This window comes from Citrus clementina, unplaced genomic scaffold (genome assembly GCF_000493195.1).
Source record: "Citrus clementina cultivar Clemenules unplaced genomic scaffold, Citrus_clementina_v1.0 scaffold_5, whole genome shotgun sequence".
Lineage (NCBI taxonomy): Eukaryota > Viridiplantae > Streptophyta > Magnoliopsida > Sapindales > Rutaceae > Citrus > Citrus x clementina.
In genome coordinates, this window is record NW_006262201.1 from 6,263,099 (window position 1) to 6,280,203 (window position 17,105).

A 17,105-nucleotide genomic window follows, 5' to 3' on the forward strand; every position below is an offset into this window, starting at 1 on the left:
GCAGAAAATTAAGTACAACGATGGAATTTTTTTTTTTAAATGAAAATTAAAATTACAACTGAGCAAGGGGTGCAGTGAGCTTTACCTGTCATAAAATGCATACAACTATGGCATTGAAGATTATAAGAATAAAAATAAAAGGAAACTTCATGATTCCAATAAACAAAAAACAATAAAATTTACTGCTAGGACATCCTTTGGCATCCTTAGACAATAAAACAATGGCGTGTTTAGACTATATAATTCGAATGGAAAATCAGATTGAATGATGGTGTTTACTTTCTAAAAATATAATTGATAATTAGAATCAATTTTATGGGACCCATAAAAAATGAGAATAAAGAGTGTAAAATCTATTCCCACCTTACCCATAGAAATATGATTCTTATTCTCTGAACTGACATATTTTTCTATGCCCCGTACAAATATTAAAAAAATAAAGATGAAACAAAATAACAAATAATTCCAAATAAATCATTTTCATATATTCAATATATGATAAAAAAATCATTTTCTTAGGCTCAATATTTAATAAACACACATTTATTTCTTTTAAAAATATTATTTATTTTGATAACAAAAAAATATATGATCTTAAATAAGGATATTTCTATAACTTATTAACAATCCATTACCTCATGATTAATAGTCTGTGTAATGGTAAAACAATGAAAGGATGCTTGTTTATTAGTTATTCTAATTTTTGAACCATGATTCCTTCATAATTTATGTTTCCCCTTGAGCAAAATACTCATACTGACATTTAAGTAGTTTGATATTGAAGTTTTATTTTTATTTTTTTCCTTTCGGAACGATTATCTCCAAGTGTAATTGTTAAAAGTTATTTAATTGGAATATAAAATTATTGGCTATTTGAAATTCATGATAGAAAGTAGAAACAAAACAAGTCATTTGAAAATAACTCCACTATTTTAATTTTTAATGTTTCATACGTGAAGCCCGAGATTTTAGCTCCAAGGGCCGATGAGTCCATCTTCGGCCCAAGTACAGTTTTTGGTTAGAAACAAATTTTCGACCATGAGTCCATGGACTTCGGTGTTCAGAACAATCCTTATTTCATTGGTTAATGTAATTCACATATTTTTTTGAAGACAGAATAAATATGCAATCGGGATTATATTTAACAAGCATAATTAATACACCCTAATTCTCTCTCTCCTTTTAAAATAAAACCTTGAGGCAAGTAAATTAAAAGTGAGAAATCTTTACAAACAAAGGGAGGGATATAACAACCTTACCCCACAACATAACTTACAAAAAAGAAAATTATCCCATAAAAAAAAAAAAAAAAACTAATACTGGTGAAATCGATAATTGGGGAATCCCATCTGATCATGAAGAAGCAAACTAGATACCTCAGTAGGAGGGGAGCTCTACTATTGAACATTTGCATTTCATCCACGAGAAACATGAGAAAAATAATGTTCATTGAAGCCATCTTACTCGAGCGGAGTTGATACGAGTCATTATGAATCCAAGACACTGCAGAACTATAGCACTCTCAACCGAAAGGAAAAAACAGCCCTTGTCAAAAGCAAACTCGAGAGCATGAAGAATAGCTTGAATCTCAGCAAATTAACTAGAGCGAATGCCCAAAGAATTGGCAAAGCCGCCATAAAAGATGTCCGAGCTGTCACAAACCATCATTATTGGCTTTAATCCAGCAAGATTAAGGGGCGAGCCGGAGCACAGGAGTGACCTTATTAGGAGCCTTACTGAAACTAATCTGGAAGCCAATAACAAATCAGATTGCAAAAAAGATAAAGCCAGGCCAAGAAGGGCCAAGAAGCTGAACTTGAGCACGACAATTGAAAATAATATTTGGAATCCAAGTTGAAGAGATTCCATCATTCCATGGACCGCATCATTACGAGCCTACCAAAGACCATGTAAGATACAAACCACCAAGCACCCAAACATTATGAACTCGAGACGAAAAGCACTTGGTAACAAGCAAATTCCACGAGTCACCGAGATTGTCAGGATCGCCAACACTAACTTTTGAAGAGATTAAAACACCGAGCCCAAATAGATTTAGCAACTGCACATTTTGTAAATATATTAATGGCATAATTTATTTACATATTTTATCCTCTAATCTTAGATTTATTAGATTCTTTTACTTATGATTTTAGTTAATTTATTTTTATTAAACAGGCTAATAAATTAACATTTAGATATAAACCGAGCTTAAAACAACAAAACTTGAAGTAAATTAAAGATTATAGGATTTTTCATTCGCGGGCTTAAGCTAAATTTTAATTATATTTGTTGGCCCAATTTATTATGTAAACGAGTGAGGAATAAAAGCTTATATTAAATGGCTTGATTTGAAGCCTAAGTGAGAAGCACATGAGCCAATGGAAGCGAGTAGGGATGGCAATGGGCACCGCCCGCAGCGGGTTTGCCATTACCAAACCCAAACCCGCACAAAATTTAAATTACTAAACCCACCCGCAGCCCGCAGCGGGTTTTAATTTTTTTAAAAAAACCCACCCGCAGCGGGTTTTAACAATTACCAAACCCGCAATGGTATCCGGCGGATTTTTTGCGGGTTTCCGTATTTAAAATCACAAATATTTAATATATAAATTTATAATAATAACCTCAAATTCCATATAACATATTCAATTTTATATTTAAACAATGTAAATGAAAAATTAAAATTTCCACATCAATTCAACACAAATTCTCAAATTTAAGTATAAATTATACAAATCTATTTAAAAAACACAAACTAATATCTAAAAATAATAATTACATTTCATATTATCATTTAAAACAAGATCAAAGAGAATATATTTATTTTGTTCACCACCATAAGCACCCATCTAACACAATGCCTAAAATAATAATTAAGATTAATATTTTCAAATACTAATTCGAATGGAAATGCCTTTAGTTTTCTTTAGGTTATGACTTTAGAATAAGAGATGAGCCATATACACACATACACAACTTTGAACATTTGGCTATTTGGTAATTTGATTAATTACATTATTTTCTTTATATATTTTTATATTTAAATTAAATTAAAAATATTTGAAAAAAATTATTGCGGGTTTGGTGGATATCCATGCGGGTATCCACCGGGTATAAGGTTAATACCAAACCCACCCGCATCCATATGCGGGTTTTAATTTATAATACTAAACCCGCCCGCAACGGATAAAATTACCCGCAACGGGCGGATTTTGGCGGGTGGGTTTGGACGGGTTTGCGGGTTTGCGGGTACAATTGCCATCCCTAGAAGCGAGGCAATTGAATTCCCTTTTCAGATTTTAAGTCGGTGGACAAAAGCGAAGTATGGCCCCTATTACAAAAGCAAAGCATTATTCACGTACCAAGTAGACACACGGAGACGAACACAGAGAAGCCGCCGAGAGCAATTGAAGAGCAGCGGTCACGGGTTTTGTCTACTCTGTTATTCACTACTCAATTATGTATAATTAATTTTTTAACTAGCGTTAATGATAAAGTCTTGTTCAATGAAATAATTTATTTTTATTTAATTAAATTCCTACACGTGGATTTTAATGTTTGTAGTTCTTATTTAATACCATGAGTTGGATGTTCTTAAATTTTTTGCCAATATTGTCATGTATTATTGATTGTTAGCATGGATTTATAAAAATTATATATGATTATCTTTGATTCTATACCTTTCATAAAATTGTTTACACTGAGTGTTTGTAAAAATTTTGACTCTTTATTATATAATATGTTTATATGGAATATTTAGATATCATACTATTAAGTAGAAAAAGAACATACATAAGATTATTTTTAATTAGACTTAACTGAGAATTTATAATTGTAAAGTTGAGTTGATAATTACATAGATTAATTTTGAGTTGACTAGAAAATTGAGAATTGATTAGTAATTAGATAATTGTTGAGTTAAATTGTGGTAGATTCTGAAACAATGGTAAATTCAATCTCTTTAATTCTCGTGTTAATTTCCTCACTTTTAATTTTACTTACATCTTTAGTTTAAATTTCTCCGAATTAAATTTCTCCAAATAAGAAATTTTCTTTCCAACTAGGATATACTTATAATTAGCTTAAATTAGATTTAACTTTCCTAAAAATTGATAGTCCCTGTGGGTTTAACCTCATTATTCCTAGTTTATCCCATAATAGACTCGTGCACTTGCTAGTATATTAAAATTTACACAATAAATTTTTGGTGTCATTGCCAGGGATTGTATTGGAAAGTTTTTATTTGATTTGGATTGTACTCAACCTCTATGGTAGATAATGTAACTATAGACTATAACATTAACTTCCAACGTACTGGCTCTCCAATAAGAATAAATATATATTCAGTGGTTGATTGCCATTTATCCAAATCATAGGGATAGTCATAATCAACATACCCAATTATAACTTGACCAAGTGAATTTTGTTCAAATCACCAGTATGGTTAGAATCAACATACTCAATCATACCTTGACCAAGTGAATCACTCCACTCAAACAATAAACCAACATCTATGGTCTTCAGATTGTACCACAGAATTCATTTCGTAGCTTAGCCAACGTCCTTTATTAGAATTGTACATATACCTACCCACCATACTAATTGCTTATGAAATGTCAGATTTAGTACGTATCATTACTTATATTAAGTTACCCACAACATTTGAATATGGAACTTGCATTGCTGGTAAATTTTAATTTGAAGATGTAAATTAAAAAAAATAAAAATGAAAATCTCATAAAGTCCAATAACATCGGCTAAAGGTGGAAAATAGGGAAAAGCAAAATGTCAAATGGTCAAAACTTCCAGTCTAGGACTGTGACTGAAGCGATGGCTACGTAACACTGAACTACCAGCTGAGAAATTTCTTCTTCATTTTCTGTGCATTTACGTTTTTATTATTATTTAATTTATGTGAATCTGCTTACAAGAAGTGGGCTCCATCTTCAATCCATTGACTAAGAAGAAATTAGTAGGAAAAAAACAAGTTGACTTATCTGATCAATACGCACTCTCTCTTAATCTTTTATATCTGCTTAAGGTTACTTTTCCATTCGGCAACGAAAAACGATCTCTTCCTCTTTCAATGAGATGCTGCAGCCACCGCCAAACGACGTCGAAGCAGGCACCATAAATGCTATCAGCCGATGGACGCGGGGGCAGAAGCCGGCGGCACCCAAATCCAGAGTAATTAGCTATACTAATCTGCTTCACGATGTAGATTTATGGGCTTGCAATGCTGGTGTCTTTATGATTTTGTTCAGCCAGATCTAGTTCTTCAATTTGCTTGGGTTCAGCCAAAACTGTCTGAACAAATGGATTCAGCTCTGAACTTATTTTTTGTTGAGCACTGAACAAAAATAATCCCGGACAATTAACATAATTTAGTGGTCCATAAAAAATCAGCTTAGTATTGAATTGATGTCCAAAGCATATGGGAAAAATATATTATAGAATGATAGTACTTGAGTTAGTTTAATATTTTAATGTTATTTGAAATTTGGATCAATTTAAATTTATTATAATTCATCTTAATTGAGTAGGGATCGGACCAGTATTTAATAAGAAATAGGCTTATTATCTTAGTTTTATTAATAATATTTTATATTATTCTTATTTAGGGTTCATCTCCATTGTTAATTTGACGTTTTCTGTCTTTGAGAGCTATCATTTTCTTGTGCATTCTAGACATATACTAAAATGAATTCTAGTATTGCTTCTGCTTTGCATTGAAAAACTGTCTTTCTTTACTTAATTTTGTGAATCTAATGATCTTGTTAGATATAGGATTAAAAAAAGAAAAAAAATGTGTGAATCCCATGATTACCCGCATTAAAGAAAGTTGGTTATTTGTACGAAAATTGAATGTTAACCTGTACATACCATTCTGTTGATTCTTGGTTGGAAAGGATTCTTCCAGTGATGAAGACGCTCGAGAATTAATTCTAAGCCGCTGACTTGAAGATGTAAGTCCACGAATTTGAAAAAACATTGAATCATCTTTGTGCTGATAAATTTATCAACTTGCAGAAACCTATAAACCCAGATTTATGGTTTATTTCATGTTGTATTGCTTAATTAGATTGATCCCTGCCACCGCTACGGCAACAATCTTCATCTATATTATGATGTCTGGATTACAAGCGAAAGCAAACAACCTTTCTTCAACTGGTAAAGACGAAAATATTTATACCCCTTTTCTTTCTTCATATAAGGAACGCCTTTCAATTTGTTCCTTCTTGTTATCATTTCTAAATTAACTTAATTTGTGAAAATGAAGGTTGTATGATGGAGATGGAAAAGAAGTAAATCTTGAGCAATGTCCAAGGACTGATCGACAACATCAAGTAAATAGAATATTTTTAGTCTTAGAACCGTTTCTTGACTAAACGTAGTACTACCAAATGAAAATTATCAAACTAGTGTTGGTCTTTCTTTTTAGTTAGTTGAGTTTTTGCGATTCGCTATGAAATCGCTGTTGAGTATCATATATGCAGCATTTTGTATTTAAATACTATACAAGTAATGCCGAAAAAACTTATTTTTCTTGTAGTGGAAGTTCTTAATTGTGCCAACACGTTGAAGCATTTAATGGAAAATTGAACTTCACATTGTATCTGGTTCCAAATGCAGCAATGAAATATAAATTTATCTCTTTTACAAGACATTATCTTAGTTTTCAACATCTAATTACAGTAACAATTATTTTCTCCTCCTTGAGTAGGTTGATTTAGAGTGGATCTTTCTAATCGCCAACTTTGTCCTGGAGCTTCCATCTGCTGCTTTTGACCAACTTTCTTCTGTGCAAGAACAATTCACACACTCTCACAAATCACTCTTAGAAGCTATGTTTTGCTTCTTATTCTTTTTTTCTTCTTCTTACTTGATGCATACAACACAAATGACATAGGTATTTATAGTGAATGAAACACAAACATATTCATAACAATACACATAAACTAACATGTTCCACCAACCTTTTATCATAGCACCACTTCACCTAACATGTTTCAAAGAAATCCTTTAATGGCATCCAAAGTGTAAAAATAATCTTCACTCAATTAGATGTTTCATGAATATTACATGGTAGGACCATGATGATGAAGCATGATAAAGGGCCATGTGCAATTCAACACCTGATTCCACTTAAATAAATTATTTGTGTAAAATAAGTTTATTGTTTTGAACAAATATCATTTGCAACTTTGTTTATATGCATTGTAGAGCTCATTCGTAAAGGTCGAAAGGATAAGGTTACATGGGAATGGAAGGCTACATTGCCTTCCATTGCCATCGTTATATTATCCATTGGGAAGCCACAAACCTTTCGGTAGCTTTAAGGATATTTTTGGACTAGTATGTGCTCTCTGTCAGTGTGCTGTTACCACATTTAATTACGATTTTTGTGGTGCACATGCTGATAATCCTATTAAAATATCTGTTTGGCCTATCATTTTTGCCTTTGGTCTATTATGTTCCAAGTTTCTAGGGAATCAATAGAGGACGACCTTTGATCAGTAGAGATGAAGAGATACTTTTATCATGTTCTTACAAGAAATTTGAATGCCATTTGGCATTTGCGCATATATTGTGCATAATGTTGCAGACCGCCCAATTTGCTAGCCCAATTGCCCACAATTTCGGGCTAGAGAGCCAACACAAGGCCAAGAGTGCTAGCTTGGCCCAATTCCGGAAGGTTCTAGGCAACTCTAGCACATGTGAACATGTAAATATTCTAGAATACTTTATACAATTCCAGCACATGCAAATAGCTAGGAAATTGTAAAATACTCTAGAGTTTGACCAAGTTTGGCAAAGTTAGGTGAAGTTAGGTGAAGTTAGGCAAAGTTAGGCAAAGCCTCCCCTATAAATATGGGATGGCATTAAGCATTTGTATCCAACAAGCATTGTAATCTCTCTTTGTGCAATACAAGTTTCTTTGGCTCAATTGCTCTCTTCTCTTGTTCGAGAATCTCTAGGCTTACTTAGCAACATTCGGCAAAGTTGTCTAAGTGCCGCACGGATTAGCTGCGCAAAACACTCATCCCGTGACAAGTGGTATCAGAGCTAAGGTTTGCACGCACGCAAATTAGCTCACGAAGCAATGGCCAACCCTTCGAACGTAGCACAAGAGGGTGTTGTTGGTGTGGATGTTCCACAGGAACCAAGCCGTGGCCGAGAGGGAGAACGCGCCCAAGGCAAGACTCGCGGCAAGTCCAAGGCCCTATCCGTGGATGCGTTGGAGCCTCGTGTAGGCACTCTCGAAATAGCATTGTCCGCCGCTCAAGATAGCCTCGTGGGATTGGAGGAAAGAGTGGATGGTCTCGAGGGAGAATACGCCGAGTTCACGGTGGCCACAAAAGCTCTCATCCATGAGCAAGCGAACATTCTCCGAGGTGAGTTTCGTTCTTTCTATGATGAGTTGTTCAAACTTCGTAGTTTTGTTCAGGACGAACTACGTACTGTCCGTGCGGAAGTGGATGAAGTCCGCTCGGATTGGGCATGGCACAAGCGCACACTCTCCACAAGTCCAGCTTCCGCAAACTCGAGTGATGCGCGCCGCATTGACGTGCCAAAGCCTGACACCTACGATGGCACACGCAATGCCACCATCGTGGACAATTTCCTCTTTGGGCTGGATCAATACTTCGATGCCATGGGTGTCCGAGATGAGGCATCGAAAGTGGGCACTGCACCCACCTATCTTAGAGGCGCTGCACAACTATGGTGGCGTCGCAAGCATGGCGAGATGGGCAAGGGCATTTGCGCCATCGACACTTGGGCCGACTTCAAGCAAGAACTCCGAAAGCAGTTCGCCCCAAGCAATGCGGAGAAGGAAGCGCGAGTGCGTTTACGTCGCCTCAAGCAATCGGGTAGTATTCGGGACTACATCAACGAGTTCACTACCCTCATGTTGGAGATAAGCGACATGTCCGACAAGGATTCACTCTTCTACTTCCAAGATGGCCTCAAGGATTGGGCCAAGACCGAGCTTGATAGGCGTGGTGTTCAAACACTTGACGACGCCATTGCCGTTGCGGAGTCGCTCACCGAATACTCTACCCAATCCAAGGACAAAAAGGCCAACCAAGGCAAAGGCGGGGGAGAGAGTCGCAAGGACAAGGGCAACAACCGCAAAGATTGGGGGCAGAAAAAGCCGCCTAGCAACAAGAGTTGGCAAGGAAAAACGGAGGGCAAGAAGGAGGCGCCAAAGTCGCGAAGCCCATGCTTCATATGCAATAGTCCTCATTGGGTACGCGACTGTCCGGAGAAGAGGTCGCTTAATGCTCTTGCTGCCCAACTCAAGAGCAACCCCGCAATGTCCACGGAGGAACCCCAACTCAGCATGGGTTCTCTCCAACGCCTCGGCGCACTCAATCGCCAACAGCCCGCACTCGTCAAGAAAGGGCTCATGTATGTAAGCGCAAAGGTAAACGGTCAGTCCGTTCGCGTGCTGCTAGACACGGGAGCAACACACAATTTCGTGTCCGTAGACGAGGCCAAGCGCTTAGGCCTCAAGGCCACCAAGGAAGGAGGCACAATGAAGGCTGTGAACTCACCCGCCAAGCCAATTGCGGGAATCGCACAAGGCGTGCACATCACACTTGGTACGTGGAGCGGAAAGCTTGACTTCTCCATCGTGCCCATGGACGACTTCAAGATGGTCCTCGGCATGGAATTCTTCGACCAAGTCCATGCCTTCCCACTGCCCGCTACAAACTCCCTAAGCATCCTCGACGAGAGTAAAGCATGCATGGTACCCACGGAGCGAGGCAAGTCCGAGGAGAAGACACTCTCCGCCATGCAATTCAAAAGGGCTTTCAAGAAGGACCCAAGCTTCTTGGTCTCCATTCGGGAACTAAATGAGGAAGGAAATAACGGAACGTCGCCAAGCCAAGTCCCTCCACGAATTCAAGCCGTCCTCGAAGATTACAAGGATGTGATGCCTCCAGAACTTCCGAAGAAGCTCCCACCTCCGCGAGAGGTAGATCATGCGATCGAGCTGGAACAAGGCGCGAAGCCAACAGCCTTGGCGCCCTACCGCATGGCACCACTCGAATTAGAGGAGTTGCGGAGACAACTCAAAGACTTGCTGGACGCAGGCTACATTCGCCCCTCAAAGGCCCCATTCGGTGCACCCGTGCTCTTCCAAAAGAAAAAAGATGGATCGCTACGGATGTGCATCGACTATAGAGCGCTCAACAAGATCACTATCAAGAACAAGTATCCGATTCCCTTGATTGCGGACTTGTTCGACCAGCTTGGCAAAGCGCGGTACTTCACCAAACTTGACTTGCGCTCCGGGTATTATCAGGTGCGCATCGCCAAAGGAGACGAACCGAAGACAGCGTGCACAATAAGGTACGGGTCTTTCAAATTCCTTGTGATGCCTTTTGGCCTTACTAATGCACCCGCCACATTTTGCACACTCATGAACAAGGTACTCCAACCATTCCTCGACCGCTTTGTGGTCGTGTACTTGGACGACATTGTGGTGTATAGTACCACACTCGAGGATCATGCCCAACACTTGCAACAAGTCCTCCAAGTACTTCGAGACAATGAGCTCTTCCTCAAACTAGAGAAGTGCTCGTTTTCCCAACAAGAGGTGGAGTTCCTTGGCCACAAGATTGCGGGCGGGAAGATCATGATGGAGAATGACAAAGTAAAGGCCATCCTCGATTGGGAGCCTCCCTCGAAAGTACCCGAGCTTCGCTCATTCCTTGGGCTGGTGAATTACTATCGCCGCTTCATTAAGGGCTACTCAGCCAAGGCGGCACCCTTGACGGATATGCTCAAGAAAAACAGAACGTGGCATTGGTCCGAAGAGTGTCAACGTGCATTCGAGGAGTTGAAGAAGGCAATTTCGGAGGAACCAGTCCTCGCTCTTCCGGACCACACCAAGCCTTTCGAAGTTCAAACGGATGCCTCAGATTTCGCCATAGGTGGAGTCCTTATGCAAGAAGGCCACCCAATAGCGTTCGAGAATCGAAAGCTAAATGACACGGAACGCCGCTACACGGTGCAAGAAAAGGAGATGACAGCCATCATCCATTGTCTAAGAGTGTGGCGACATTACTTGCTTGGCTCACACTTCACGATCATGACGGACAACGTGGCGACAAGCTACTTTCAAACTCAAAAGAAGTTGAGTCCGAAGCAAGCACGGTGGCAAGATTTCCTTGCGGAATTCGACTATCGGCTAGAGTACAAACCGGGGAAAGCCAATGTTGTTGCGGACGCTCTAAGCCGCAAGGCGGAATTGGCAACACTTAGCATGAGCCAACCGAAGTCCGACCTTGTCTCACGCATCAAGGAAGGCCTCCAACAAGATCCGCTAGCAAAGGATTTGCTGGAGAAGGTGCTCGAAGGAAAGACAAGGCGGTTTTGGCAAGAGGAAGGCATCCTCCTCACCAAGGGAGATCGGCTGTTCGTGCCAAGGTGGGGAAACTTGCGGAAGGAAGTAATCAAGGAGTGCCACGACTCTAAGTGGGCTGGTCACCCAGGAATCGAGCGCACCACCGCACTAGTTCAAGCCTCGTATTTTTGGCCGCACATGAGGGACGACATCGAGGCATATGTGCGAACTTGTCTTGTGTGCCAACAAGACAAGGTGGATCATCAACTTCCAGCGGGATTGTTAGAGCCACTACCACTAGCAACAAGGCCATGGGAGAGTGTCTCCATGGACTTCATCACATCACTACCCAAGTCCGAAGGTTGCGGTAGCATCATGGTCGTTGTCGACCGATACAGCAAGTATGCTACATTCATTGCTGCACCCGTCGATTGCAAAGCGGACGAGGCAGCCCGCCTATTCGTCAAGCACATTGTGAAGCTTTGGGGAGTTCCGAAGAGCATTGTGAGCGACCGAGACCCTCGGTTTACTGGGCGGTTTTGGACGGAGCTCTTTAAGATGTTGGGGACCGATCTCAAGTTCTCGACAAGTTTCCACCCACAAACGGATGGGCAGACCGAGCGCATTAATGGCCTCCTCGAGATGTACCTGAGGCATTATGTGAGCGCTCACCAGCAGGATTGGGCGAAGCTACTCGACATCGCCCAATTTTCTTATAATTTGCAGCGAAGCGAGGCTACAGGCAAGAGTCCGTTCGAGATCATCATGGGATTCCAGCCCATGACCCCCAATGCCATAGCCTCGACTTACGGAGGGAAAAGCCCCGCGGCACACAAGCTCGCCCGCGAATGGCATGAGGAAGTGGACATCACGCGAGCCTATCTCGACAAAGCCGCGAGGAAAATGAAGAAATGGGCTGATACAAGGAGACGGCATGTTGAGTACAAGGAAGGAGATCAAGTCATGATCAAGCTCCTACCCCAACAATTCAAGACTTTGAGGAAAGTTCACAAGGGGTTAGTGAGGCGCTGCGAGGGACCCTTCCGAGTTGTTCGACGTGTAGGCAACGTTTCGTATCAACTCCAACTTCCGCCAAGACTCAAGATCCATCCGGTCTTCCATGTGAGCCTTCTCAAGCCACATCATGAAGACATGGGAGAACCAAGTCGCGGAGAATCAAGGCGCGCGCCAACTGCCGTTGTCACCGCGTTCGACAAAGATGTGGACTACATCATTGCGGACCGAACGGTTTCGAGGAGGGGCGTGCCAGCACATAGCGAGTACTTGGTGAAGTGGAAAAACCTCCCCGAGAGCGAAGCCACTTGGGAACGGGAAGATGATTTGTGGTAATTCGCTGAGCACATCCAGCACTTCAAGCACGAGAGCGCGACGAGGACGCCGCGAGCTTAGGTGGGGGAGGATGTTGCGGACCGCCCAATTCGCTAGCCCAATTGCCCACAATTTCGGGCTAGAGAGCCAACACAAGGCCAAGAGTGCTAGCTTGGCCCAATTCCGGAAGGTTCTAGGCAACTCTAGCACATGTGAACATGTAAATATTCTAGAATACTTTATACAATTCCAGCACATGCAAATAGCTAGGAAATTGTAAAATACTCTAGAGTTTGACCAAGTTTGGCAAAGTTAGGTGAAGTTAGGTGAAGTTAGGCAAAGTTAGGCAAAGCCTCCCCTATAAATATGGGATGGCATTAAGCATTTGTATCCAACAAGCATTGTAATCTCTCTTTGTGCAATACAAGTTTCTTTGGCTCAATTGCTCTCTTCTCTTGTTCGAGAATCTCTAGGCTTACTTAGCAACATTCGGCAAAGTTGTCTAAGTGCCGCACGGATTAGCTGCGCAAAACACTCATCCCGTGACAATAAGCTATCTTTCCTTTCTTTTTCTTTGGTGTGTACAGAACAACTTTGTAGACTATAAACAAAAAATCGTAATACTTTCGATTATGTAAGATCGGTAGCCTCAATCCTAGACCTCGATGAAATAAGAGTCTATTTTTCTCAAGTACGGATATTTTTACCCCATGTAAATCCACTCCACTTTTAAAAATTATTTATAATAAGATCTCATCAATTTTAATAAATATATGTTCTGGTATGTAATAGTTTAGGTACTTGATTTTGTATCTTTTAATCCAAAATTTTTAAATGAAATCTAATAATTTTTAATACTTTACATGTGAATTACATAAATTTGACAGTTCAATAATTTATGAGTATTGTACCATAAAGACATTATGTTAGTTTAATCAAACATTAATAAATAGTCAAATATAAAAACTAACGTAATTTTTAATTAAGATTGATTTAAATTAATAATTCTCTAAAATTCTTCTTTATTTTAAATTTAGGGTAAATGTTCATTTAATCTCTACATTTTGGTTTAAGTGTTCGTTTATTCCCTCTATATATATATATATAAACTCAAAACCTCTATAGCTAAATGTGTTACATTCTTATCCTTACTTTTTCTTTCCTTTTAACCCTTAGCAACAATATTCTTGACATTCGTTAATTTATCTATAAAAAAGTTAATTTGTAAATTAATCAATAATTATCAATGTGAAAGAATTGGCACTTTTTGTACCAGTGCAATAATCTTGACAATAATTATCTATAAATAAATTAATATTAGCCAACTAAATTAATGTTTAATATTCTTACAATAATCTTACTAATAATTACTTTATTAAAAATTAAATTATGAAACTAATTCTAAAAGTAAAATAATACAAAGACATTTGTGTAAATGTTTATGTTAATTTTAAGGTTAATTGATAAATTATCATTTTTTTCATTTCATCAAGATCAATAATATTGTTGTAAGGGTATTATTGTAAAATAAAAGAAAAAATAAGGGTAAGAGTGTAACATATTTGACAGAAAGGTGTCTTGATATATATATATATATATATATATATATATAGGATTATGCATATGTTTAACTCAAAATAAGGGACTAAACGAGCAATTTCCTTGAAATTTAAGCTATAGGATTGTGCAAGATCTTGAGTACTTTTAAAAAATTATGTGACAACTAAAGGTTTCCAATACTGACTTTTAACCAAAAAAAATTCTAACATATACTTTTATCTTTAGGTACATCTCAAAATCATTATTTTAAATAAATTCACCAAAAATTCTTATCCACCTTATAGGATTAAATTCAACAATTTCAGTAAATATTGTGAAATGTACCCGTTAGTGACCAAGTGTTTTCAAATAATATTTTTAGCTAATCACCCCAAAATAATTTCTCATGATGGTAGAGGTTAAAATATCAATTTACAATTGGAGAAGAATACCCTCTCACCTTTTTTTGGGGGAAAAAAAAGGCACCCATTAGTGACAAGGTACAAAATATTATTTAAATATTTAAGTAAATTATTTAAGAATACCCTCTTACCTTTAAATATTTAAGTAAATTAAATTATTTTCTCCTATATATTTTCGTCTAACCTTTTCTGAGTCATGGGAATTAATGTCAATTTATACAAAGTTGCTTGTATTATTTCTATCTGTAGGTTGGGTTAAGGTTGATACGGATGATGTACAAAATGATAAATTTCACTATTTTTTTTTTTTGATACAAGATAAATTTCATTATTATTTATTCATAAAAACAAAAGCTGAATACAAGTGTTTGAAACAAAGAAAAAGAAATACCATAATTAAAATAATGTAGAAATAATGACTAGTTATCAATCTTTCTTAATTAATAATTAAGACAGGACAATCAATCATTTCACTGATTTTTTTATTTCCATCATTAATGCTTTATTCTTATCCATAATAGCCATAAATTGACAGCAATTGAAAAACAAAAAAAAAACATTGAAAGAAACGCTTGGTAGTTTCCAAATCCAATTTATAACGTTAACATGCATCCACCTCAGGGCTGTGCATGCTGCTTCCTTGTCATGGAGATAACTAAACTGATATGCTTCGTCTTCTCAACAGCTAAATGCTCAGCCACAAGCGTAGCAAATCGAGCAAACAAAGGATCGATTACGGCGTTTCCAAAATGACTTGCAAGCGTGGGCTCGGTAACAGCTCTAATAGAATTTGCAACATTTTGTCCACACCGATCTTTGTTGAATACAAAACTTTTGTTGTTAACATCGTCACTGGGATCCCAATTCACCTCAAAACTTTCGAACGTGTCGAGAATGAATGAACCTTGCTCCCTGACAATTGACTTGACTTCTTCCTTGTAGGGAAAATAGCAAGGCAGATTGAATGAATCCACGTCAGCCTCTTCAACAAGACCCTAAAACTCAAAAATCACAGCTTGTAAGTTGTAACATATACATATATACATATACACATACGTACACACACACACACATATATATTAAAATGTTAAAGAAGCTAAAGGCTGAGAGAGCCCTATTTTTCAATTAACATGGTAACTCTGGTCGGGTATACTATTGTTTCTATCAGTGCTCTATTGAATTTTTCTGTTCAAATATCAGCAATCCATGCATAAAAGAAAACTTTTAAGTGATGAATAATTAATTTACAGACCTCATTGACCAGTTGAATGAGAGCTTTTGTTAGCAGCTCCCAAAGGCGACAGCAATCTTTGCTCGAGGGATCTGCGATGCTCCTGCCAATAAAAGTGAGAAACATACGTCCTCCAGAAACAATTTCTTCAGAGCGTAAGCTTAAAAATGCTGAGAAATCACGTTGGAACTGCTCCAAAAAAGCTTGACAGACACTGGGAGGGCTCGACTTAGTAATGTAAATATTCCTCTTGTTAGTCTCAAGATTCTCTGGAACCTACACATAAACATATTGACTTAAAAATAAAAATTAAATTAGCACATGAAAGTTAAAAGGTGAAAATAATGCGTACCTTGGAGAGCCAGTGAACACTGTAAGAAGAATGTATGAAATTTATGCTCCTGCTTTGAAAAAGCCTCTCGTAAAAGGAACCTGGCATTCCTGCTATGAAACAAGGTCCAAATTTGTCCTTTTTGATCCTTTTATAAAAATCAGGAAGAGACTCGAAGATGCTGTTGAAGTCATTTCCTGGGAGATCATTGAGAAACACTTGAAACTCGGGTAATTTTTTGTTCACTTGATGGTACAGTTTATGAATAGTTTCAATAATTTTAGATATAACCAAGAAAGTATTGGGTCCTGAGGAGCAGCCTAAATCAGCAACGTTAAAACAACCAGGAAAAGAGGAGCTGAACATATCTTTGATGGTTTCCTCCAGGAATGGCCACGCCTTCGATATCACAGTTCTCTGAGAAAGTAGCAATATAAAAATTAAAGATTAAAGGAATTCAATATAGTTTGTGTCAATAATATAATTAATTACTAATAAGTTCGAAAGCAAATGGACACCTGAATGTCCGAGTTTTTCGCATAGCTAGCTTCTCCACGTCCACCATTCATGCAAGGAACACTTACCACAACCATGGGTACTTTCTTAAATTTACTTCTGTGTGTTGGATACTGATCATGCGTTGCACCCTTTAGCCTTTTATAGAGAAAAGTCTTCATCAAGTTTTACTGAATTCCTATTAATATTGTCATGTTATTTTCATTAATTAATTTGCATAGATTAATGCGCTATTCGCCTATACAGTAATTTCCGTGGGTGCATTTTGCATATGACCGTTACTACTTCTCTGGCTTTTATGAAATTAGTCTTTTGCTCTTATCCAAGCCTTTTATTTGCTTTGGTTTTGATTGTACTTTTTTTTTTAAATCATGC

General features: G+C 38.0%; 1 protein-coding gene across 1 annotated transcript; it reads right to left on the reverse strand.

Annotated features, from left to right (window-relative positions):
- Nucleotides 1-15,190: 15,190 nt before the first annotated feature.
- Nucleotides 15,191-16,852, reverse strand: LOC112098388 (benzoate carboxyl methyltransferase-like). Its single transcript, XM_024184609.1, has 4 exons — nucleotides 16,733-16,852; nucleotides 16,236-16,631; nucleotides 15,905-16,159; nucleotides 15,191-15,647 (listed from the first exon to the last, which is right to left on the reverse strand). The coding sequence occupies exons 1-4, from the start codon at nucleotides 16,805-16,807 to the stop codon at nucleotides 15,270-15,272; spliced, it is 1,104 nt and encodes a 367-aa protein (XP_024040377.1). The 5' UTR covers nucleotides 16,808-16,852; the 3' UTR covers nucleotides 15,191-15,269.
- Between the last annotated feature and the right edge of the window lie 253 nt (nucleotides 16,853-17,105).

Excerpts from the sequence above, each read along its gene's own strand:
- LOC112098388 (XM_024184609.1), bottom strand. The coding sequence starts at position 16,807 with ATGGTTGTGGTAAGTGTTCCTTGCATGAATGGTGGACGTGGAGAAGCT. Across the intron at positions 16,160-16,235 it reads GTGTTCACTGGCTCTCCAAG|GTTCCAGAGAATCTTGAGAC; the intron begins GTACGCATTATT and ends GTTTATGTGTAG. Across the intron at positions 15,648-15,904 it reads TCATTCAACTGGTCAATGAG|GGTCTTGTTGAAGAGGCTGA; the intron begins GTCTGTAAATTA and ends TTTGAGTTTTAG.